Genomic DNA, 21836 nt, shown 5'->3' on the forward strand with positions numbered 1-21836 from the left:
AAGGACGTCTGCATACAGGAAACCACAGCAGGCAGAGGAGCGGAGAAGAAAGCTTGGAACAGCCTGGGGCACTGGACTCAGGGAGGGCCTGGGAGGCCCAGAAGGCCCCCCCACTGCAGCAGGGGGACGGTGGTTGGTGGGACCCCAAAACCACGAATGTACCAATGTCCTCTTTAATTCCTACGACATCTCTGGGCGGGGCGGTGGGGGGGGGGGGGGGAGGTTGTCGTGCCCATCTTCCAGATGAGGAAACTGAGGAATCAGAGAGCTTGCCCAGGGTCACACAGTCTCTGAGTGACAGAATCAGGACTGGAGCCTGTATCTGCCAGTCACCCCCAGCCCCCAGCACGGCTAAAGGAGAAAAGATCGGGGAAGGGGACTCTGGTAAGAAGGGGACTGCAGATAGTCTGTGTGGGTGGGGCTGTGGCTTTTCCTCCTGGCCCCGCCTCTGCCCCTCCCAGTACTGCCTGCAAGTGTGAGGTGAGAGCTCCTCCTTGCACACCCCTAACCCTTAGGGAAGGGATTGAGCCCCCTCCCCCACCCCCAGGCTCTCCCCAGGAGAGGACCCCCCCCCCTCCTCCTCACCAACCCCTCCTGGGGCAGGGAGCGCTTCCCCCTGCAGCCCCTGCCCGTCTGACCCCCCCGTGCAGCGGAGCAAGATGACGGTCAAGCTGGATTTCGAGGAGTGTCTCAAAGACTCACCCCGCTTCCGGTAAGTGTGCGCAGGTCTGGGTGGCAGAGGGGGTGAGGTCCGACCCCCATCCCCAATGGACACGCACGCACACACACACACACACACAGGCCCTTCCCCAGGCCAGATGTCCTTCCCCGGGAATGACTCTCAAGCGGGACAAGATGGAGCTTCTAGGCCACTCGGAGGACTTAGTAGCACCTCTACTATGAACCCCCCGGACTCTGATGCTCTCTGCCCCCTTCACATGCAGAGGGGGCCTCTCTAGCCCCTCTTACCCCCAGAGCGGACACTACCTCCTCGGCTCCTGGTACCCCCGCCCCTCCCCCAGCACCTGCTGGGGCGGTTAGCAACTTCCTGCCCTCGCCACATCCACCCTCCTCCTGCCCTTCCTGCTCTGGCCTGGGCCCTACTAGCTCTCAGACTGCGCGGAGTGAGGGAGGCGGCCAGGGCTTGCGGACAGGTCCCCGACCCCATCAGCCTTTCCTGTCTACGCCCTTACCCCCTCACCCCAGCCCCAGCCCTTCGGGGGCGCACAGACCAGACGGACCCAAGCTCTGTTCCCGTGACCCCTCTTTTCCCAGAGCCTCTATCGAGCTGGTGGAAGCCGAGGTGTCAGAACTGGAGACCCGGCTGGAAAAGGTGACATGGGCAGGGGACCCAGGATGGGGTAAAGATGAGAGAGGCGAGGCCAGGGAGAAAATTGGAGACCACGAAGGAGTTCCAGGGGTTTTTGAATGCTAACCGTGCGGGGTAAATACTTTGGGGGCCATAGAGAAGCAGATGGAAGTTCTGCACCCTCAAAGAGCTCGAGGTCCTGGAAGACAGGACTCACTTGTGGGCTTTACCGGGTCAGCTGTGAGCCCGGGCCTCAGGACCGCAAGACCGCTCTGCCCCCAGGGAGCTCACAGCAGCTTTTGGGAGACAAAGCAGTGGGACACTTAAACACGGGACAGTAGGGCCCTCCGTGGCTACTCTTGATAAGATGGGCACACGCACGTGTGAACACTCCCCGCCCCCTTAGCCCCTTAGCGGGTTTGGTTTTTCTCTATAGCATTTACCCCAGTCTCACGTGTTACATACGTATTGGTGCGTGAGCTTTCTACCGCCTGTGTAACAAGTTATGCCGAATTTAGTGACTTAAAACAACACACATTTGTTGGCATAGTTTCTGTAGGTCAGGAGTTGGGCGCGGCTCAGGGTCCCACGGGCTGCAGTCCATCTGAGGCTCAGGGTTTCCTTCCAAGCTCGCGTGGTTGTTGGCCGACTTCAGCTCTTTGCTGCTGCGGGACTGAGACCTTCACCTCCTCGGAGCTGCCCGGTGCCCTGTCATGTGGCCCTGCCCCTAGACAGCTTGCTTCCTCAAGGCCAGCTGGAGGAGCTTTCTAACTTTTTTTTTCATTTTCTTTATTTGACAGAGAGAGAGAGAGAGAGCACAAGTGGGAGAGAGGGGCAGAGGGAGGGAGAGAGACAAACTCAAGCAGGCTCCACACTCAGTCCAGAGCCCGTGGAGGGGCTTGATCCCATGACACTGGGATCATGACCTGAGCTGAAATCAAGAGTCAGAAGCTTAACCGACCGAGCCACCCAGGCGCCCCGATGACAAATTAACATATTTTTTAATTAAACTGTTGTCCTTTGAGTTAATTGCAGACTCACAAGAAGTCACAAAGACAGTAGAGGTCCCATGGACCCATCGCCCAGCTTCCCCCAATGGTGGCATTTGGGGTAATGCTAGTACTTTACCAAAAGCAGGAAATTGACGTCGTCATGGTACAATGACTGTCTGTGGACCTTACATGGATTTTACCTGTTTTGCATATACAGTTGACTTTTGAACAACATGAACATTAGGGGCACTGACTCCCCCCAGCACAGTCGAAAATTTACATATAATTCTTAAATCCCCAAAAACTTCACTGATAGCCTGCCACTGACCAGAAGCCTTACCGATAACGTAAACAGTTAATTCACACGTATTTTATGTGATATGTGTATCGTATGCTGTCTATACAATAAAGGGAGCTAGAAGAAAGAAAGTGTTATTAAGAAAATCATAAGGGGGCTCCTGGGTGGCTCAGTCAGTTAAGCGTCTGACTTGGGCTCAGGTCATGATCTCACAGTTCATGAGTTCGATCCCCACGTCGGGCCCTGTGCTGACAGCTCAGAGCCTGGAGCCTGCTTCAGATTCTGTGTCTCCCTCCTTCTCTCTCTCTCTCTCTCTCTCTCTCTGCCCCTCCTCCACTCACACTCTGTCTCTCTCTTTCTCTCAAAAATAAATAAACATTAAAAAAAAATACTCATAAGGAAGAGGGACACCTGGCTGGCTCAGTCATTGGAGTACGTGACTCTTAATCTCAGGGTCATGAGTTCAAGCTCCACGTTGGGTGTAGAGTTAAATACATACATACATACATACATACATAATTAAATTTTTAAAAAATCAGGGGTGCCTGGATGGCTCAGTTAGATAAGTGTCCAACCCTGAATTTGGCTCAGGTCATGATCCCAGGGTCATGGGATCGAGCCCCCATGCCGGGCTCAGACCTAAGTGTGGAGCCTGCTTGAGATTCTCTCTCTCCGTCTCCGCCCCTCCCTCCGTCACTCACACACCCGGACACGCACGCACTCTCTGTGTCTAAAAGAAAGAAAAAAAGCACAAGCAAGAGAAGATAACATTTACTGTATTTATCACAAAAAGTCCACTTCTACATGGACCAACGCGGTTCAAACCCCTGCTGTGCGAGGGTCGACTGTCCTTTTTTTTCAAAACAAAACAAAACAAAGTCTGTGTGTACCATTCAACGGCGCTCTGTCACATGCCAGCATCTCGTTCAAGCCCTTAAACTCACCGCAAGGAGCTCTTGAGATACCCTCCCCTGCCTGCTCTGATCCGCTCATCCGTTCTTCTCCGGACGTTTGTCATTGCTACACTGTTACTTAAGTGAAGCCATACGCTGTGTGACCTCTCAAGATTAGCCTTTTTTGTCCTTGTTCTCTCTCGGAATAACGCCCCCCCCCCCAAAGTTCGTTCGGTTTGCTACACATTAGTACAAGTAGTTCACGTGTGGATAGTTCCTTCCCTTGCGCGGCTCAGTGCTGCTCCATTGCATGGACCCCCGAAGAGGCTGAGTTGTGGTTAGTTCCCTGATTGTGACTGACCCTGTCAGTCACCTTCAGGTGAAGCCATACCTCCCTGCAGCCTTCGTGAGCCCTAGGAAGTGTTTTTCAGTTTTCAAAAATCCACTGAGAACCCACGTGGCCCAAGTTCTCTTGAGCCCCCTCTGCCCAGGATTTTTCCACAGAGGTTCCCTGGTGGTCTCCTGTCCCCGGGGCCTGACCTGAGGGGCTCCACAGACACTTGTTCCATCCCTGTTGGGGTGACTCGGGCCAGAGCCAAGTCGTGTCACCTCAGGATGTAATGTGGTGACTGGTGACCGAAGATAACAAGGGCCAGAGGTCAGGAGATCTCACTTTGGTTTCTGACTCAGCCACCTGGCCCTACCAGAGGGACCCTGCTCAGGCCTGTCAGCTGTCCCCTTGTTTATTTTATTTATGTATTTAATTAATTGATTAATTTTAACATTTGTTTATTTTGGGGAGAGAGAGCAGGAGCGGGGGAGGGGCAGAGAGGGACAGAGACACAGAATCTGAAGCAGGCTCTGGGCTCTGAGCCACCAGCACAGAGCCCGATGCTCAAACTTGTGAACCACGAGATCATGACCTGAGTGGAAGTCAGAGGCTCAACTGACTGAGCCCCCAGGCGTCCCGACTGTCCCTTGTTTCTCAAGCCTCCTCAGTTGTCAGTCAAAGGCGCCAGACAAAATGGGCCCTGGGAACACCCCAACATGCTATCCTTGTCCTGGTCTGTTCCTGTTCGTGAGGAAATTGCTCAGTGAGCCCAGAATGGGAAAACTCCTCACAGTAAAGACTGCTAGAATTTATTTATTTATTTAAAAAAAATTTTTTTTTTTTTTAATGATTACTTATTTTTGACAGACAGAGCATGAGCTGGGGAGGGGCAGAGAGAGAGGGAGACACAGAATCCGAAGCAGCCTCCAGGCTCCCAGCTGTCGGCACAGAGCCCGACACGGGGCCCGAACCCACAAACCGCGAGATCATGGCCTGAGCTGAAGTCGGACGCTTAACCGACTGAGCCACCCAGGCGCCCTTAGACTGCTAGAATTTAAGGCCACCCAGGCAGCACATCCATCCTGTGAGGCAGACAGTTGCGTGAGCAACTGGAGTTTCTGGGAAGTTCTGGATCCAGGCAGCCAGGGCAGGGCAGGGAGGGACACATGGAAGTGGGCGCAGAAAGACGGGCTGGAGCCAGCTGACACTGGCTTCGGTGACAGGCCGGGAGGACTTTTCTTCCAGGCACAGAGCAGTGCGAGCAAAGCAGCAGAGATGAGAAAGCTCCAGCTGTGTGTTCGCAACTGGGAGTACTGGGCTGGGCCGCAGAGTTGCTTGGGCGAGGCTGGGAAGGAAGGGAGAGGGAGGGGGGGCTGCTGTGAGGGGGTCACACAACTCCCTGCTCCCCCCTGTTGCTTCTTAGCTCCTCAAGCTGGGTAACGGCCTCCTGGAAAGTGGCCGCCATTACCTTGCGGCCGGCCGCACCTTCATTGCTGGCATTTGTGACCTGGCCCGTCTGGGTCCTCCCGAGCCCATGATGGCGGTATGTAGGGCTCCCCCCCGCACCCCGAGCAGGCTGGGTGGGGGGCCTGGAATGCAGAGATCCTCTGGGATGGGAGGGAGGGTCGGCCTGGGGTCTGCAGGGCCCAGGCCAGAGCGGGGCTGGGTCCGGAGACGGCGGCCCAGCTGCCCCACGCCTGCTCTCTCTCTGACTCTCCGTGCCCAGGAGTGTCTGGACAAATTCACCGAGAGCCTCAACCACAAGCTGGACAGCCATGCGGTGAGCGGAAGCGGGTGGGGCTGGGGCTGGGGCTGGGCTGGGGGAGCCCTGGGCTGTCTGCGGCCTGACCCTCACCTGCCAGTGTCTGCTCCCCTCCCCGCAGGAGCTGTTGGATGCTACCCAGCACACCCTGCAGCAGCAAATCCAAACCCTGGTCAAGGAGTGAGTGTGTGGGGGGGGGACCCGGTCCTCCGTCCCTCGTCCCGTTACCACGGGGGCCTCCTTCGAGGCAGGAGCCGTGCGGTTGGGGGTTTCGGGTGGCCTGACAGCTGTCCCCCATCCCGACACCACCTCGGAGGCCCGTCCGGAAGGCCGCGAGCGGGCCTCCACCGGGAACCACTCCGCCGGGGACCATTTTGCTGGGCCGGGGTTGGGGGGGTACAGGAGGGGTACCTGTGGTTGTGTGTTGTCCTTCCACCCCGCAGGGGTCTCCGGGCTTTCCGAGAGGCTCGCCGGGATTTCTGGAAGGGGGCTGAGAGCCTGGAGGCTGCTCTCATCCACAATGCCGAGGTCCCCCGGCGCCGGGCCCAGGAGGCCGAAGAGGCCGGAGCCGCTTTGAAGACTGCGCGGGCCGGGTACCGGGGACGAGCACTGGACTACGCACTGCAGGTGACCGCCCAGCCTGTCCCCCAGGACCCCTCGGGGCTGGAGAGGCCCCGGCGTGCGGTGGGCGGGGGCGCTATGTTTTCGAGACTCACCTGACGTCTTTCGGGGGCCCTCAGATCAACGTGATCGAGGACAAGAGGAAGTTTGACATCATGGAGTTTGTGAGTTGGGGGGGGGGGGGCGGCGAGTGCCACGCGATGAGGGGCCTGCTGGGCGGAGGGAAGAGGGAAAGACAGGAGGGTCCCTCGTCACCTCTGCCCCCTGCCCACCCTGTCACCCAGGTGCTGCGTCTGGTGGAGGCCCAGGCTACCCATTTCCAGCAGGGCCACGAGGAGCTGGGCAGGCTGGCCCAGTATCGCAGGGACCTGGGTGCCCAGGTGGGGCTCCGGAGAGCGGGCGGTGGTGGAGGGAGGGGGGCGCTCCAAGATGCCTCTCCTGGCCCGGTTCAGGAGAGGGGGCTGGGGACATCTGAAACGCCCCTCCCGTGCCCAGTTGCACCAGCTGGTCCTGAATTCGGCTCGCGAGAGGAGGGACATGGAACAGAGGCACGTGCTGCTGAAGCAGAAGGTGAGGGTCTCCCCGCCCGCAGGAGGGTGCGCGGGGCCCCGCGCCCCGGCCTCTGCCTGTCAGCTGCCCAGGACCCTCCTGTGCCCCCAGGAGCTGGGCGGGGAGGAGCCAGAACCCAGCCTAAAGGAGGGGCCTGGCGGCCTGGTCATGGAAGGACACCTCTTCAAACGGGCCAGCAACGCATTTAAGACGTGGAGCAGGTGAGGAGAGGACCCCCAGTCACCCACACCCGCTCAGGTAAATGTTTCTTGAGTGGTTTTGTGTGCTAAGCGCAGTGAGAAAACAGACAAAACCCGCCGCCTTCGGGGAATTTCTGTTCCATCAGCAAAGACACACGGTAAACACGACAGTGAGCTATGTTACGTTACAAGGGAAGAGTGGCATCGGAGAAAAATAATAAAGCAGGGGATGCAGAGAGCTGCGGGAGGTTGCCGTTTTAAATTAAAAAAAAAAATTTTTTTGATGTTTGTATTTGAGGGAGACGGAGCGTGAGTGGGGGAGGGGCAGAGAGAGAGGGAGACACAGAATCCCAAGCAGGCTCCAGGCTCCGAGCTGTCGGCACAGAGCCCGACGCGGGGCTCGAACTCACAGACCGCGAGATCGTGCCCTGAGCCGAAGTCGGAAGCTTAACCGACTGAGCCACCCAGGCGCCCCGGGGTTGCAGTTTTAAAGAGGGTGGTCAGGAAAGGCTTCATGAGAAGGTGACTTCTGAGTGAAGACTTGAAAGATATCTGGGGGGAGAACGTTCTAGGCAGAAGGAGGAGCCAGTGCCAAGGCCCTTGAAAAGCCCAGGGCATTGGAGAAACAGAGAGGGCACTTGGGTGCGGACGCGGGAGGGAGGAAGAAGCGGTCGGAGGTGCAGTCGGAGCTCACAGAGACGTGAGCCACGATAGGGCCTTGTCGGCTTCCGGCTTCCGTAGGGACTTAGGAGCCGCGACAGGTGTGGGGCAGGGGTGTCACCTGCTCTGACTCCGCTCCTTCCCTTTCCAGGGCCACTGCCAGCCCGTGCAGGATATTTGTGCAAAGTAGAAAATTGCGCCCCTTCCATAAGAAACTTCCATCTGTCAAAAAGTTGTGGCAATAGACTTGGGGCGCCTGGCTGGCTCAGTCAGTAGAGCGCGCAACCCTTGGTCTCTGGGGTTGTGAGTTCCAGCCCCATGCCGGGTGTAGCGACTATTTAAAAATATACTGCAGAGGAGCCCGGGGGGGCTCAGTCGGTTAAGCATCCGGGTTCGGCTCAGGTCATGATCTCACGGTTCAGGAGTTCAAGCCCCACGTCAGGCTCTGTGCTGACGGCTCAGAGCCTGGAGCCTGCTTTGGATTCCGTGTCTCCCTCTCTCTCTGCCCCTCCCCTGCTCACTCTCTTTCTCTCTCTCAAAATAAAGAAGCTTAAAAATATATATAGAAGGGGCGCCTGGGTGGCGCAGTCGGTTAAGCGTCCGACTTCAGCCAGGTCACGATCTCGCGGTCCGTGAGTTTGAGCCCCGCGTCGGGCTCTGGGCTGATGGCTCGGAGCCTGGAGCCTGCTTCCGATTCTGTGTCTCCCTCTCTCTCTGCCCCTCCCCCGTTCATGCTCTGTCTCTCTCTGTCCCAAAAAGAAAATAAAAAACGTTGAAAAAAAAAATTAAAAAAAAAAATATATATATAGAAATATATGTACTGTACACATTTTAAAAATTGGAGCCGTAGACCAGTTTTATCGGAAAAGCATTTTAGTGCCATCTGCTGGAGAGTTGTCTTCCCAAATGTATCCAATCTGGGTTGTTGGAGATGTGAACAGCACCGCCTTCCGGGTCCTGGCCTGCACGGCTCCGCGGCCCTGTTCTGGAGCATCTGACTGGACGGGACGGTCAGCCCAACCCTCCCAGCAAGATCCTTACGGGGCAGAGGGCGCAGCCTCTGTGCTGTTTCTGTCTCCAGCTCATCCCAGAGCTGCCCGTGTCGACAACTCTCTTTCCACCTCCTTCAGACGCTGGTTCACTATTCAGAGCAACCAACTGGTTTATCAGAAGAAGTACAAGGTACGGAGACGCGTCCTGGCTGCCCCGGGCCCAGGGACGCTCCGCCCTGGCTGCAGCCGGCCGGCTGGCCCTCACCACCGTCCCGTTCCAGGACCCTGTGACTGTGGTGGTAGACGACCTTCGTCTCTGCACCGTGAAGCTCTGCCCTGACTCGGAAAGGCGGTTTTGCTTTGAGGTGGTGTCCCCCAGCAAGTGAGTGCAGATGTGGGGGGCGATGCCCTGATGCAGCTAAACCTTTACCGACAGGAAGGCAGGCCAATCGCAGGGGCGTCTTGGGGGCCCCTGTGTAGCACCAGGCATTAACGCTTTGGTGGCTGGATTGGGGGGCAGCGTGGGGGGGGAGGGTGCCTTTAGGGGCAGGGGATGGGGTGACGGGGGATACTTAGAAAGATGGGACCAACTGGTGCCAAATTTCTATCCGGCTGGTATCTCGTTATCTCTTTACGGCGGGTACCAGTTGAATGGCAGGTGAGTGTCAGCCCGCCTATCCCCCCACGTGGCTCCCCCGGCCTCAGAAGCCTCCCCGCCCCACTGTCCCCTCCTGCCCAGGTCCTGCTTCCTGCAGGCCGACTCGGAGCGCCTCCTGCAGCTGTGGATCAACGCCGTGCAGAGCAGTATAGCCACGGCCTTCAGCCAGGCCCGTCTCGACGACGGCCCCTGGGGGCCAGGCCAGGTGCCTTAACAGGAGGGTGCGGGGCCCCGGCTGCCCAGGGAGACGAGGCACCCCTTCCCCAGGCCCCATGGCCACTCTGTCTCCCCCCGTCTCCCCCAGGGCTCAGGACCCCTGGCCGTGGGCTCCTCCGCCACGCTGGGCTGTGGCGGAACCGCTAGGGGACGGGAATCCGGCGGTGCTGGGCACGTGGCAGCCCAGGTGCAGAGTGTGGACGGCAACGCCCAGTGCTGTGACTGCCGAGAGCCAGCCCCCGAGTGGGCCAGCATCAACCTTGGTGTCACCCTCTGCATCCAGTGCTCCGGGATCCACAGGTCACCACCCATGACCCGAGCGCCGGGGGCTGCTCTCCTTCTGGCTGCGGGGGGGGGGGGGGGGGGTTGGAAGGGGGGGGTTGGGAGGGGGCGGGATTGAGCCCATCACACAGACCCCTCCCTCCCACCCTGTCCTGGCTTCCTTTCTTAGATCCCGGCCGGCCCTGGGCACAGGGTCCTGGTCTGGCCAGAGATGCTTAGTGGCTTGACCGTGGGGTCAGAGGTCTTGAGGGTAGGGGAGCCGATGGAGAGCAGAGAGAGAAGAGGTCACTAGGCCCCAGCAAGTCTATGAGGCCCTCCGCCCGGGTCAGCCTGGCAGAAGGAGGGGAGCGGCAGGGCGAGAGGAGGGAAACTGAAGGCCCTGAACGTGAAATGTAGGAGGGTGAAGCGGGACGGTGAGCAGAGCAAGGCCACGTGGCCCGCTGCCCTGCCCCCACCTGGCCAGCACCTCTGCTGCAGGGGGGCCCTGCCTCCAAGTCCTCCTGGGGAGCCGCGGCTGCTGCCACCCCACAAGGGGCCTGACCCCCGCTCTGGCCCTCCAGGAGCCTTGGAGTTCATTTCTCCAAAGTCCGGTCCCTGACCCTTGACTCGTGGGAACCAGAGCTGGTGAAGGTGACTGGCGGGGGGGGGGTGGGGGGGGTGGGGGGGGAGGTCTCCTGATGGGAAGGGGGACTGGGGGGGGGGGCTGAGTCCAGGGGCTGCAGAGCCCTGAGGACTCAGACACTCACCTCTCCCCTCCACCTGTCTCCGCGTCTGCCTGGGCCCACCCGAAGCTCATGTGCGAGCTGGGGAACGTAGTCATCAACCGGATCTATGAGGCCCGGGTGGAGGCCATGGCCGTGAAGAAACCTGGGCCCAGCTGCTCCCGGTGAGGTTGGGGTGTGTGTGGGGGGCTGCCCGCTGTGGGGAAGGAGGGAAGACGGTCCCCTCCTTCCCCACCACACTCTCACAGGCAGGAGAAGGAGGCCTGGATTCATGCCAAATACGTGGAAAAGAAGTTCCTGACCAAGCTTCCGGAGATTCGAGGGCGGAGAGGGGGCCGGGGGCCCCCCAGGGGGCAGCCTCCCGTGCCCCCAAAGCCTTCCGTCCGGCCCCAGCCCGGGAGCTTCAGATCCAGGCCAGGTAGAGGGCTGCTGGGGCATCGACTGAGCCCGGCCGTGTGCCCCGTGAGGAGGGCAGAGTACGGAGGCCCGAGCCTTCCCCTCGCCAGTACTGGGGGGTGGGGGAGGGGGCAGACCACGGCAACACTGGTTTTCCCAGGCGAGAGTTTGGGGGTTAGGGGGAGAATGGGAAGGAGTGTAGGGCTGGGAGCAGGCTGCTGAGGGTGAGTGACGTTTGAGTTGGAGAAGGTGGTTGGACAGGGAGAGGTGAGGGACGCTGTCTATCCCCCCCCGCTCTAGGGTCCCCACACACACATGCACCTCCCAGCCCGCACCATCCCGCCTGCACCTCCTACCGAAGTCCCCAGCGTCCTGAAGTCCCTCCCAAAACTGAGAAACGACCTGTCCCATTAGAGCATCCGCGAACTGTGCTGAGGGTCTCTTCCCACCCCCTAACAGAGCCCCCCTCTGATGACCTGGGCGCCCTCCACCCTGGGGCCCTGCTGTTTCGAGCTGCTGGGCATCCTCCCTCCCTGCCCACCATGGCTGATGCCCTTGCCCACGGAGCTGACGTCAACTGGGTCAACGGGGGTCAGGAGAATGCCACTCCGCTGATCCAGGCCACGGCTGCTGTGAGTCCTGCCCACTGCCCCGCCCCCACCGTTAGGCTCCTTCTCTCCCATTCCCACGGGGAGTCTGAGCCCTGCTCCTACCCCTCCTCCCACCCTGGAGAGAGTGATAATGATAACCCACAGACACTGGGTTGCGAAGGGTGTGTGATTTGGGGGCAGACAACCTGGGTTTGAATCCAAGCTCCCACCGCTTACAGTTGTGAACCTCTCTGTGCCTCAGTTTGCCCACCTGCGAAATAGGGACAGCATACCTCATGTGAGGCTGGACTGTGGCTTTAACGCATGACCTACTGTCAAAAGCTAGTGCAGAGCCTGACCCAGCCGAACCCTTACACTCCTGGCTCCCCTACCCCACCCTCTCAAGCTGATCCCATCCGAAAGTATCTTTGGCCTGCTTCTGAAGATGTCACCCTCTCTCCCCGCTTGCAACTTCTCGCTGCAGAATTCTCTTCTGGCCTGTGAGTTTCTCCTCCAGAACGGGGCGAACGTGAACCAAACGGACAACCACGGCCGGGGGCCGCTTCACCATGCGACCATTCTCGGCCACACGGGGTAGGGGCCGCGGGGATGACGGCTGTGGGAAAGAAGGCTCGGGTGGGCCGAGTGGCCGGCTGACCCTCGCTGTCATTTCTAGGCTGGCCTGCCTGTTCCTGAAACGGGGGGCCGACCTGGGAGCCCTGGACTCAGAAGGCAAGGACCCGCTGACCATCGCCATGGAAACAGCCAACGCTGACATCGTCACCCTGTGAGGAGGCCTGCGGGGCGGGGCTAGAGCTTGCCCTGCCCCCTTGGGGCGGGGCTAACGCCCAGGCTGCCTGGGCCAGCTCCGGGACTCGGCTGGAGAAGTGCAGTCCCCAGCGTAGATTGGGGCGTGGAGTAGGAAGGGGGCCGGGTAGGGTCCAGGGATGGTGAGTTCGTCCTGAGTGAGGGACGTCGATGTTGTTGAACGCCTTTAAGCACTGGACCCCGGGGGAGCGGATGAATTAAACCACCCAGCTTACAGGATGGGAAGTCCGAGTGGGGGGAGTGAAGCCAAAAGTCATTCATACGTTCATTGCTTCCCCTTCAGGCTACGACTGGCAAAGATGAGGGAGGCCGAAGCGGCTCAGGGCCAGGCAGGTAACGTACCCCCCGCCCCCGCCCCACACTGTAATTCTGGGCCTCTGGCCCCCGAAGCCCGGTCCCCGTCGCGCCCAGCTGCACTGATTAATGTCATACTTTTGCAACAAATCTGTGTGGGGCGCAGCTGGTGCGCCGGGTCCTCGGAACAAAACGGAGAACCCGCGAGGGCGGTGCGCGTCGGCGCTGCTGTCCCTCCGGCCACTCCTCCAGCGCGCCCGCGGGCCGCGGGTCCCCCCACCCCCACCCCGCGCTCGGCCGCGCCCGCCCAGCCCTCCCTCTCCCCCACCCAGGAGACGAGACGTATCTGGACATCTTCCGCGACTTCTCCCTCATGGCGTCGGACGACCCGGAGAAGCTGAGCCGGCGTAGCCACGACCTCCACACTCTTTGATCCCAGGCCTTCGTGGGCCCGCAGCCCCCAGTCCCCTCTCTCCGGCCGCCGGCCCCTCGGTCAATAAAGCCGCCGTGCTTTGCGCTTCCCGTCGTGGTTCTCTGGCAGGGCGCCGCCTTCGGGCCGGGCCGGGGACTGGGCGCCGCGGCTGCCAGGGTGCGCGGGCGGTTGGGGTTTGCGAGCTCGAGTCACGCGAGGGGCGCCTTCCGGACAAACTAGGTGGTAGCTTCGGCCGCAGCCCTGGCGCCGGGCGGCCCCGAGGCGGGGCTCTCGGGCTCGGGCGACGTGGCCAGACGAGTCCGGCCGGGGAGAGGCCGCCCGCGTGGGCTGGGGGCCGGCCTTCCGTAGGGGAGGGTAGCTGGCGTCGGGCCGGGACGGAGAGGCTGGCTTCGGCCACCCCGGCCAGGAGGCATCCCCGGAATGCGGCGGCTCAGCACCCGCCCCCTCGGGAATTCCCTGCGTGAGCGAGCGGGGAGGGCACCGCCTCCAAGCCGGGGACCGCCGGGCCTGGGGGCCCTCGTCGAGCTGCGGACGTGAGGCCCGGCACACCTGCGGGGCCTGCGGGGCGGACGCGGCCGCATCCGGAGCGACGCACCTGAGTCACCCTGCGGACCCCACCCCCGCCCGCGTCCGCCCGTGTCCGCTCGTCCAGCCCGTCCGCCCCGTCTCTCCGGTTCCAGACTCTCGGCTCCCACCTCCGCCCGGGCCGCGCGAGCCGGGCGGGGGCGGGGGCGGGGCGCCAAGGGGGCGGGGCTGTCTCTTAAAGGGCTCCCAGCCGCTGCCCTTAGGCCACTTCCTGGGGGCGGAGAGGACTTCGGCGGCTGCGGCGACACCCGTGCAGGCGGCGGCGCCCGGGTCCCGAGAACCCCGGGCGGCTTCCCTCAGAGTCCTCCGGCGCGCCCGGCTCGCTCTGAGCGTGCGCCCTCGCTCCCCAGCGGATCCGGAGCCGCTCCGCCGCCAGCTGCGCTCAGCCCCGCCTCCGTCGCCAGAGACCCGCGCCGAAGCCAGGCCCTGCCGGGCCTCCGACTGGCCCCCGGCGCCGTGCGCGGACTCGCCCGCGGCGACAGCCATCGACCCGAGAACTCGGAGGCTGGGTCCTTCCGAGGGTCGGCCTGTGCTCGCCACCGTCACCTGCTGGCTGGACTCCGGAAACCCGCTGTCTGAAGACCGCAGAAGAGACTTGCTGACCCACCGCCCTGCATCGAATGCGTCTGGGCCGAAAGCTCCCTTCCCTCTCTGGCTTCTGTTCTTTTCGGCCGGCCGTGTCTGTGCCCGGAAACCATCCCCCGCTACCAACGTAGCTGGGGTGAGCCCTAAATCTTCCTGCCTTGTGTTCCGACCTGTGCATCCAACCCCGAGAGAGTCTGAACGAACCTTAGGACCCAGTTCTGCCCACGCCCGCGGAGTTTGCGTTTTCTTCTCTGTCGGTGTCTCCTGTACTCCCCAAAATTTCGCCTCCTCCTGTGCCCTCTTCGCCCCCCTCTTTTGGGGGCCCTGTGACCCTGAATGTGGGGGGCACGCTCTATTCCACCACTTTGGAGACCCTGACTCGCTTCCCAGACTCCATGCTGGGGGCCATGTTTAGGGCGGGCACCCCCATCCCCCCCAACCTCAACCCCCAGGGAGGTGGCCACTACTTCATCGACAGAGATGGCAAGGCCTTCCGGCACATCCTCAATTTCCTGCGGCTGGGCCGCCTGGACCTGCCCCGTGGCTATGGGGAGACGGCCCTGCTCAGGGCAGAGGCGGACTTCTACCAGATCCAGCCCCTCCTGGATGCCCTGCGGGAACTGGAGGCCTCTCGGGGGACCCCCGTGCCCACAGCTGCCCTGCTCCATGCAGATGTAGACGCCAGCCCCCGCCTGGTGCACTTCTCCGCTCGCCGGGGCCCACACCACTATGAGCTGAGCTCTGTGCAGGTGGATACGTTCCGAGCCAACATCTTCTGCACCGACCCCGAGTGCCTGGGCGCCATGCGGGCCCGATTCGGTGTGGCCAGTGAGGACAGGGCAGAGGGAGGCCCTCACTTTCGTCTGGAGTGGGCCCCCTGTCCCGCAGAGCTCCCTGAGGTGGAGTATAGGAGACTGGGGCTACAGCCTCTGTGGACTGGGGGGCCGGGGGAGCTGCGGGAGGTGGTGGGCACGCCGGGCTTCCTGGAGGAGGTGCTGCGGGTGGCTCTGGAGCACGGCTTCCGCCTAGACTCCGTCTTCCCTGACCCCGAGGACCTGCTCAACTCCCGATCTCTGCGCTTTGTGAGGCACTGAAAACGCGGCCCTCCCGTCTGCCTGGGAGGGGGAGAGAACGGACAGCAAAGAATGAGAGAATGAGACTCCCCCCCCCCCCACCACCTCCGAAGCCTCTTCTTAGCTCTGCCTCTGGAGCTGTGAGGGTCAGGGCTGCACCTTGACTGGAGCCCAGATGTGGGCAGGAGCTCCCGAACCTGAGCCGTGCAAAGGGTCTGGCTCGGTGCTAATCCTGGGAGGGGCGGGGAAGATCCCCTGGCTTGCTCTTGCGTGAGGCTGGGGGCCTGCAGTGTCTCCCCGTTGGAGCTCAGTATTTCAAGGGTCTAGAGAAATAGGGACACCTCTCTGCCCAGGCTAGGCCTCGCAGAACCCTGGGGGGGGACACCGAAGTGTGGGAGAAAGGAGGACTTTGAACTGCTCTGATGTGGTCTCCTGGACCGTGGCTTCTCCTGTGGCTGGATGGCCTGGCCAGGCCTGACAGAAGACAGACCAGAACATTCTGGAATATGGGAAGGGGGATCCTTTGCTCTGTCTCAAGTCACCTCCTGAGGGAGACAGAGAGGCCACACCCCACCCCACGGTGGCCTAAGGGAGCTAGGAGAATCCCCATTTACTATGGGGCTGGAGCCCCACACTCTAGAAAGCCAAGTTTTTAAAGGACCCTCCATTGATGGTGGAGCTGGCCTTTGGGAAGAGGGTGGCATCTTCTTGGGCCTTGGCCTTACTGCCTTCATGTGTGCACGCGTGTCAGCCAGAGCGTCTGAGCGACGTCTGGGCCTCTCACATCCAGGCTCCCGTCCGTGTGACAGTCTCTCCGTGGTCTCTGCCTGTGCAGGCCTGTTTGGGGTTGCCCAGCAACTGCTTTGGCGCTGGGTATGTCTGCCGTATGGGTGTGAGTAGATTGAGAATTAGTAGTTGAATCACGAGGGGTTGTCTGTGTGTGTGTGCACACATGTGTGTTCGCCTCCCCGCGTAGGCACGAGGGGCCTGTGGAAGCCTGGGTCGCCAGGGGCTTCCTGGTGAAAGGTAAGAGAAGTCACTGGGCCCCGCCGGCCCTTGGAGGCCTGTGTAGAACTCTTGGTTGCTAAGGCAACCGTGGGCAGGTTGCTAGGAGAGAGCTGGGAAGGCCCAAGGCGGCCCAGGGCAGAGGGGAGATGAACAGAGGAGGCCGGGAGGGTTGGGGGAGGATGTGGTTTCTGGGTCCCCGAGGGATGGGATCCTCACGCACGAGTTCTTCACGGTGGGAGGCGGGGGGGGGGGGGGCGGACTCACTCGCTGTTTATCGCGGGTCACGAACTTACAAGAAGAAAAATAAAATTGCTTTTTGGAACCTCAAACTTGTAAAGGCTGCTGCTGAGGGCCAGGGTGGGGGTGGGGGGCACTGCCCCCTTTGCAGCAGAAGCCCTGCGTTCTCTGCCCAGTCTTCTTCTGGCCCCCAGTTCCTTGGGCCCCTGCTTTGCCCTAGCCAGAGATGGAGCGGTGGTGCTGTTCCAGAATGCTCTAGAACCCCGAACACCGGCTGTTCCGGAACAGTCTAGAACCTCCGGGCAAAGGGTTGGATCCAGGATCGACCTTCCCAGCCTACATGGGGCCAGCCTCCCTGTGCCACCCCCTAGCGGGCCTCATGTGGACGCTGGCACTAGGTGGGGTCTTCCTGGCAACCGCCCAGGCCTGTGTCCTCTGTCACCTCTCAGACCGTGACCTGTCGGGCCGCCTGGCTCGACTCTGCAACCAGGTGAAGGCTCGGTGGGAGACCTGTGAGGCCTCCTGGACCTTCCCGGCCTTTGCCTTAGGTAGGATCAGACATCCAGGGCCCGGCCCGGCAGCATGTGGCTCCCCAGCTGAGCCCCTCGGCCACCACCTGAGTCCCCAGCCCTGGGAAAGTCAGGAAAGAGTCACAGGTCCTTGCCTGTCTCCACAGATGAGGTGTCCACGAACAAAGTCATAGAGAAGACTCACAGAGTCCTGAGGGTCATGGGTGAGATCAAGGGCGAAGGCATGACCTAGGGGCGTGGATGGGCACCAGGGAGGGGGTTGGGAGGAGGGACCTGGGGAGGCAGGGAAGGGTGCAAGGCAGGTGGAGACGACGGGAAGGTGTAACCGGGGAGGTGCTGGGTGAAGCGTGGGAGGTGCGCCTGCCCTGGGGAGGCCCTGGGCAATACAGCTGCCCTCTGTCTCCCCAGAGATCAAAGGGTCTCCCTCCTCACTCTCTTTATATTGGCAATGGCTGCAAAAGGTCAAGTTTCCCGAGTACACCAGGGAAGGTACTGACGGGCAGGGACCTGGGGCACCCGGGCTGTCCGGTGAAGGGGTGTGTGGCTGAGTGTCTCCTCTCTCCCCACCCCTCCTTGTCTCTGGTTTCAGCATTCTGTGCTCCCGCCTGCCGTGAGTAGAAAAGGGAAGGGGTAGGTGAGGACGGGGGACCCGAGGAGGGCCTGGCGGAGGTCCCGGAGGGAGTGGGGTACTCTGGAAGGTGGGAGCCGGGACTCCCCCGCCCCAGCTCCGGCCCCGCTGTCTCCTGCAGGGGGCAGCACCGTCCTGTACAACTGTTCCACCTGCCAGAGCTTTGCCGTGCGCTGCTGGCCTCTAAAGCGCTGCCTCCCAGGTTCCGCTCCCCGCCCTCGCCTCACCCCTGCTCAGATCTCTGAGCTCGGGCTCCCCCCGACCCTGCCCCGCCACAAGGACAAGCGAGGTCCCCAGGATCACTCACTCCTTCCTGGGTTCCCTGCAGGAAGTCACGATCTTCGGGAAGCCAGGATTCTGCTCCTCTCTGTGTTCATAACTGTCCTGCTCCTGGGCGTTCTGAGCCTCGTGGTGGAGTGAGTGGGCAGATGGCGGGTGTGGCCTCGCCACCCTTGACCCCCCAGCACCGTCCCTGTGCCCTCTCCTCCCGGCTGCCTGCCCTGCCCCTCTCAGGCCCCCCATTCTCTGTGTCCCCTCAGGTCCAGACACTTCAAAGCAAAAAGTGACATGTGAAGACAGCCTCCCAGCCCCCACGTCCTTTGGAAGGGACCCGCCAGCCCCTCACTTCCAATCCCAAAGGCTCGGCCTTCCAGACCCTAAACCCAGCCGCCTCCGTGATCCCAGTGTCAGATGGCCTCCAGGGGCCCAGGCACCCACAGCTGGAAAGTTCCTCCCCTCCGGCCCTCAACTAATCAGCCAGAAGCAGTCACTGATTCCAGGAAAATGTCTACAGGAGGAAAGAACCCCCTCCACACACACACACACACACACACACACACACCGCCACCCCCACACCCCCTTCTGCCTGTTCTCGGAAAGCGGGGGCTGTTTGCCCCAGAAGCTGCTCTTGGCCCTCCTCTGACTGATTGGGAATCCGGGAACGAGGGTTCTGGAAAACTCCCTCCCTTCACAGTGGCGACCACATCAGTCAGCCTGCTGGCATGCTATCCCTCCATTTAACATTGTGAAGCCTTGGCCTCCCACAGAGGCCTCCCTCCTGCCAAGATCAAGTAAACCTGCTTTTCAGTGGCCTCCGCCCAGGCGTGGCCTCTGTCTACAACTGGGGAGGGCGGAGGGGGGACGGGAGACTCGGTGTAGCACAACGGTCCTCAACTGGGTGGGGGGTGGATTTCACACCCCAAGAGGCGTTCGGCAACATCTGGAGACATTTTTTATTGCTTCGATCGGGGGATGTGCTACTGACATTTAGGGGGTACACACGAGCAATGCCGCTGGCACCTTATGATGAACGTGGGCGTCCTCTGCGACACAGAGTTGATCTGCCCGACACCTCCGTCGTGTGTGGTTCAGAGACCCTGGTGTTTAGTCCGCTGGCCATCAGGAGCTTTGGGTTGGGTAGATGGACGAGGAAACGTAAAAAGAGAGGCCTGTCGCCAACCCCAAGTCTCCGTCGGAGGGGCTGGGCCTGGAAGGGATCCTGACACACACCTAGCCCGGTGGTTTTCAAACTGGGTACCTAGAGGCTCCAGGGCAAAGGTTCTCATCCGGCTGCACATCGAAGTCACCTGGGCCTTAGGTCCAGAGATTCTGAATTTAGTGGTGTGAGGTGGGGCCTCAGTGAATCTAACTTACAACCAGCCAGGGCTAGCACCGTTGTTTTTGGGGTGTCCATAAGGGTCCTGGGGATGGGGAGGGTGCCTACTCCTTCTAGGAAAGTACATTCGATATTATTGTACACATTCTGGTCCAATCCCTTCATTTTATACCAAAAGGAGGGAAGGAAAGAAGGAGGAAGGAAGGAAGGAAGGAAGGACAAAGGAAGGAAGGAGGAAGGAAGGAAGGAAGGATGAAGGAAGGAAAGAAGGAAGGAAGCAAGGAAGGAAGGAAGGAAGCAAGACCCGAAGATCATATGCCAAGTTCTTACAACCTGCCCAAGATCATAGAACAAGTCACGTCCATTCATCTGACGGACGCTTAGCGAATACGCGTCGGGCGCCAGGCAGCGTCACTGCCCAGCCTGGGGTGAGAAGCCACGACTGCCGACCGCCCGGGCACCACGGCCCCCTCGGGTCTGCAGCAGCCCTTCCCTAGCCCTTCTTGCCTGTGGAATACAATAGGCCTGGCCCTTGACCCTGACTTTCAAGACTCTCCATCAGCAGCTCCCCACGTCTTACTTGGTCCTCGTGCCAGAGCTCACCCATCTTGGCCCTAAGTGGAATCTCCACCCGAACGCCCCACAAGCCTGTCGGAGTCACGAGTCCAAACCCACCTTCCTCCCAGACCCCGCCTCCTCCTCGTGATCTCCCTCTGGGCTAATGGCGGTGCCAAGACCAAGGGACATCCCCTTCCTCTCCCGCCGCATGCCTGCTTCTCATCAGTAAGCCGTCCACCTTCGTAATCCTTTTTGGAATCTGGCCCCCATGTGTCCCCGGAGCTTTATCTCAGCTCCGCCCGCCCCACAGCCCCGCTGAATCACTTGCCCACTTTGTTTTCTCATGGCTCCTTGCCTCTGCCCAGGCTTGTTCCTGTGCCCTTCTCCTTTGGCTCCGACATCACCTCTTCTGAGAAGCCTTCTCGGAGCTCCTGAGGCAGAGTAGAATGTCCCTTCTCCAGACATCTGTCATGGGGCGCCAACGTCAGGTGGGGGGGGTTCCTTAAAAATCTTCCCTCTCGACCATGTGCTACCCTATAAAGCTGCTACCTGAGGTTTTGTCTCTGCTTCCCCAGAACCGGGCCCGCGGTGACAGCAGGAAGCATCTCTAGCCATCTTGATCCCTCCTCTTCTGAACCTTGGTGACACCCCCCCCCCCCCCGCACATGAGTTTTTCATGAACTTGTGACACAGGAGCCCGGCGGGGCTGGTGTTTTCTGTGCAGGGAAGGCCGACGGCCTGCCAGGGCAAGGCTGGCTCTTCTGAGCCCCTCACAAAATAAGAGGGGCCACGAGGGCTCTGGCAGTTTTAAACCATGGACCCTAAAGCCTTTGACATGGCTCCTCCATCAAGAGGTAGGGTCTCTGTAGCCTTCCCTTGAACGTGGGCTCTACGACGGGTTGACCAACCGAATGAGGCAAAGTGAACTGGGCCACTCCCTGGGCCAAGGCCTTGAGAAACTGGCAACTTCTGCCCTCTGCCTCTGAGGACATTCACTCTGAAACCCAGTGACCATGCTGTGACGATGTGCAGGCTACAGGGAGAGTCCACCCTGCGGCGGAGGGGGGGGGTGGGTTTCAGTCAAAAGGCAATATCTTCTGCTACCACGGGAGCGATAATACAGCCCCCAGCTGTCAGGTCACCTGCAGACTTTGCGTTTTTCCAACGATGGCCCCAGACCCAGTAGGGCAGAGAACTTGTCCCCACCTTGTCCTCTTGGAGTTCCAGACTCTCAGAGCCCAGGAGCGTGATCAAGTGGTTGGTTTAGGCCACTAGATATCACTACTCGGCAGTCGAGGACAGTGGGGACAGAAGAAAGGAGCCTGGGACTGGGCACCTAAGGGCCTCACTACACAACTGGCTGTGTCACCATCTAGCTACGTGCAGGAGAAACATCACTCGCCAGCTTCAGCCTTAGTCTTCCTACCAGTGCAGAGCCCGATGCGGGGCTTGAACTCATGAACTGTGAGTTCATGACCCGAGTGGAAACCAAGAGTCGGCTGCTTAACTCTTGAGCCACCTGGGCGCCCCCCTACCTGCAAAGTCAATGTTAATGGTGGCTAATGTACAGAGACGATGTGTCAGACACAGCCAGTTAGCTAAAGCTGTGTAACAAATGATGCCAAAGGTTAATTGCCTAAGGCAATAAACATCACCTCATAGTTTCTGTGGGTCAGAAATTCGGGAGAAGCTTCCCCGGGTGGTTCTGGCTCATGGTTTCCCATGAGGGTGCTTCAAGACGTCCATCAGGGTTGCGGAAGTCTAGGGTTTGACCGGGGCCGGGGGATCATCTCTCAAGACGTCTCACTCACGTGCCTGGCAGGTTGGCGTTGGCTTGTTGGCAAGAGGCCTCAGTCCTTTGACTCGCGGAGCCCCTCCACAGGACTGCTTGAGCATCCTCATGACCTGGTGCCTCGGTTCCCCCGGAGCGAGGGGTCCAAGAGAGCGGGGCAGAATCCTCGCGGTCTCGTACGAGCTCACTCGGAAGTCAC

General features: G+C 60.6%; 3 protein-coding genes across 4 annotated transcripts; all 3 read left to right on the plus strand.

Moving 5' to 3' along the window:
- Positions 1-77: 77 nt before the first annotated feature.
- Positions 78-13110, plus strand: ACAP1 (ArfGAP with coiled-coil, ankyrin repeat and PH domains 1). The gene is made up of 22 exons (XM_086685798.1): positions 78-712; positions 1276-1333; positions 5247-5366; positions 5550-5603; positions 5707-5765; positions 6029-6212; positions 6326-6370; positions 6491-6586; positions 6702-6776; positions 6867-6976; positions 8746-8797; positions 8889-8989; positions 9347-9470; positions 9570-9781; positions 10324-10393; positions 10555-10649; positions 10734-10903; positions 11341-11513; positions 11956-12065; positions 12148-12258; positions 12583-12632; positions 12926-13110. Exons 1-22 carry the CDS (start codon positions 660-662, stop codon positions 13024-13026), a joined length of 2223 nt encoding a protein of 740 aa, XP_086541924.1. The 5' UTR covers positions 78-659; the 3' UTR covers positions 13027-13110.
- Positions 13111-14554: 1444 nt separating this feature from the next.
- KCTD11 (potassium channel tetramerization domain containing 11) lies at positions 14555-16606 on the plus strand. The gene has a single exon (XM_025920277.2). It carries the CDS (start codon positions 14592-14594, stop codon positions 15288-15290), a length of 699 nt encoding a protein of 232 aa, XP_025776062.2. The 5' UTR covers positions 14555-14591; the 3' UTR covers positions 15291-16606.
- A 45-nt stretch (positions 16607-16651) lies between these two features.
- On the plus strand, positions 16652-18766 carry TMEM95 (transmembrane protein 95). 2 transcript variants are annotated; one of them, XM_086685810.1, is made up of 7 exons: positions 16652-17062; positions 17191-17247; positions 17453-17533; positions 17634-17654; positions 17794-17874; positions 18001-18088; positions 18212-18766. In XM_086685810.1, the coding sequence occupies exons 1-7, from the start codon at positions 16855-16857 to the stop codon at positions 18243-18245; spliced, it is 570 nt and encodes a 189-aa protein (XP_086541936.1). In that variant the 5' UTR covers positions 16652-16854; the 3' UTR covers positions 18246-18766. The 2 variants fall into 2 exon arrangements, with proteins under 2 accessions (XP_086541936.1, XP_086541937.1); XM_086685811.1 differs by lacking the exon at positions 17794-17874.
- Positions 18767-21836: the final 3070 nt, after the last annotated feature.

Source organism: Puma concolor, chromosome E1, assembly GCF_028749965.1.
Source record: "Puma concolor isolate L17-30 chromosome E1, mPumCon1.1.hap2, whole genome shotgun sequence".
NCBI lineage: Eukaryota > Metazoa > Chordata > Mammalia > Carnivora > Felidae > Puma > Puma concolor.

Excerpts from the sequence above, each read along its gene's own strand:
- ACAP1 (XM_086685798.1), top strand. The coding sequence starts at position 660 with ATGACGGTCAAGCTGGATTTCGAGGAGTGTCTCAAAGACTCACCCCGC. Across the intron at positions 713-1,275 it reads AAAGACTCACCCCGCTTCCG|AGCCTCTATCGAGCTGGTGG; the intron begins GTAAGTGTGCGC and ends CTCTTTTCCCAG. Across the intron at positions 12,633-12,925 it reads AGCGGCTCAGGGCCAGGCAG|GAGACGAGACGTATCTGGAC; the intron begins GTAACGTACCCC and ends TCCCCCACCCAG.
- KCTD11 (XM_025920277.2), top strand. The coding sequence starts at position 14,592 with ATGCTGGGGGCCATGTTTAGGGCGGGCACCCCCATCCCCCCCAACCTC.
- TMEM95 (XM_086685810.1), top strand. The coding sequence starts at position 16,855 with ATGGGGCCAGCCTCCCTGTGCCACCCCCTAGCGGGCCTCATGTGGACG. Across the intron at positions 17,248-17,452 it reads CAGAGTCCTGAGGGTCATGG|AGATCAAAGGGTCTCCCTCC; the intron begins GTGAGATCAAGG and ends CTGTCTCCCCAG. Across the intron at positions 18,089-18,211 it reads GTTCTGAGCCTCGTGGTGGA|GTCCAGACACTTCAAAGCAA; the intron begins GTGAGTGGGCAG and ends GTGTCCCCTCAG.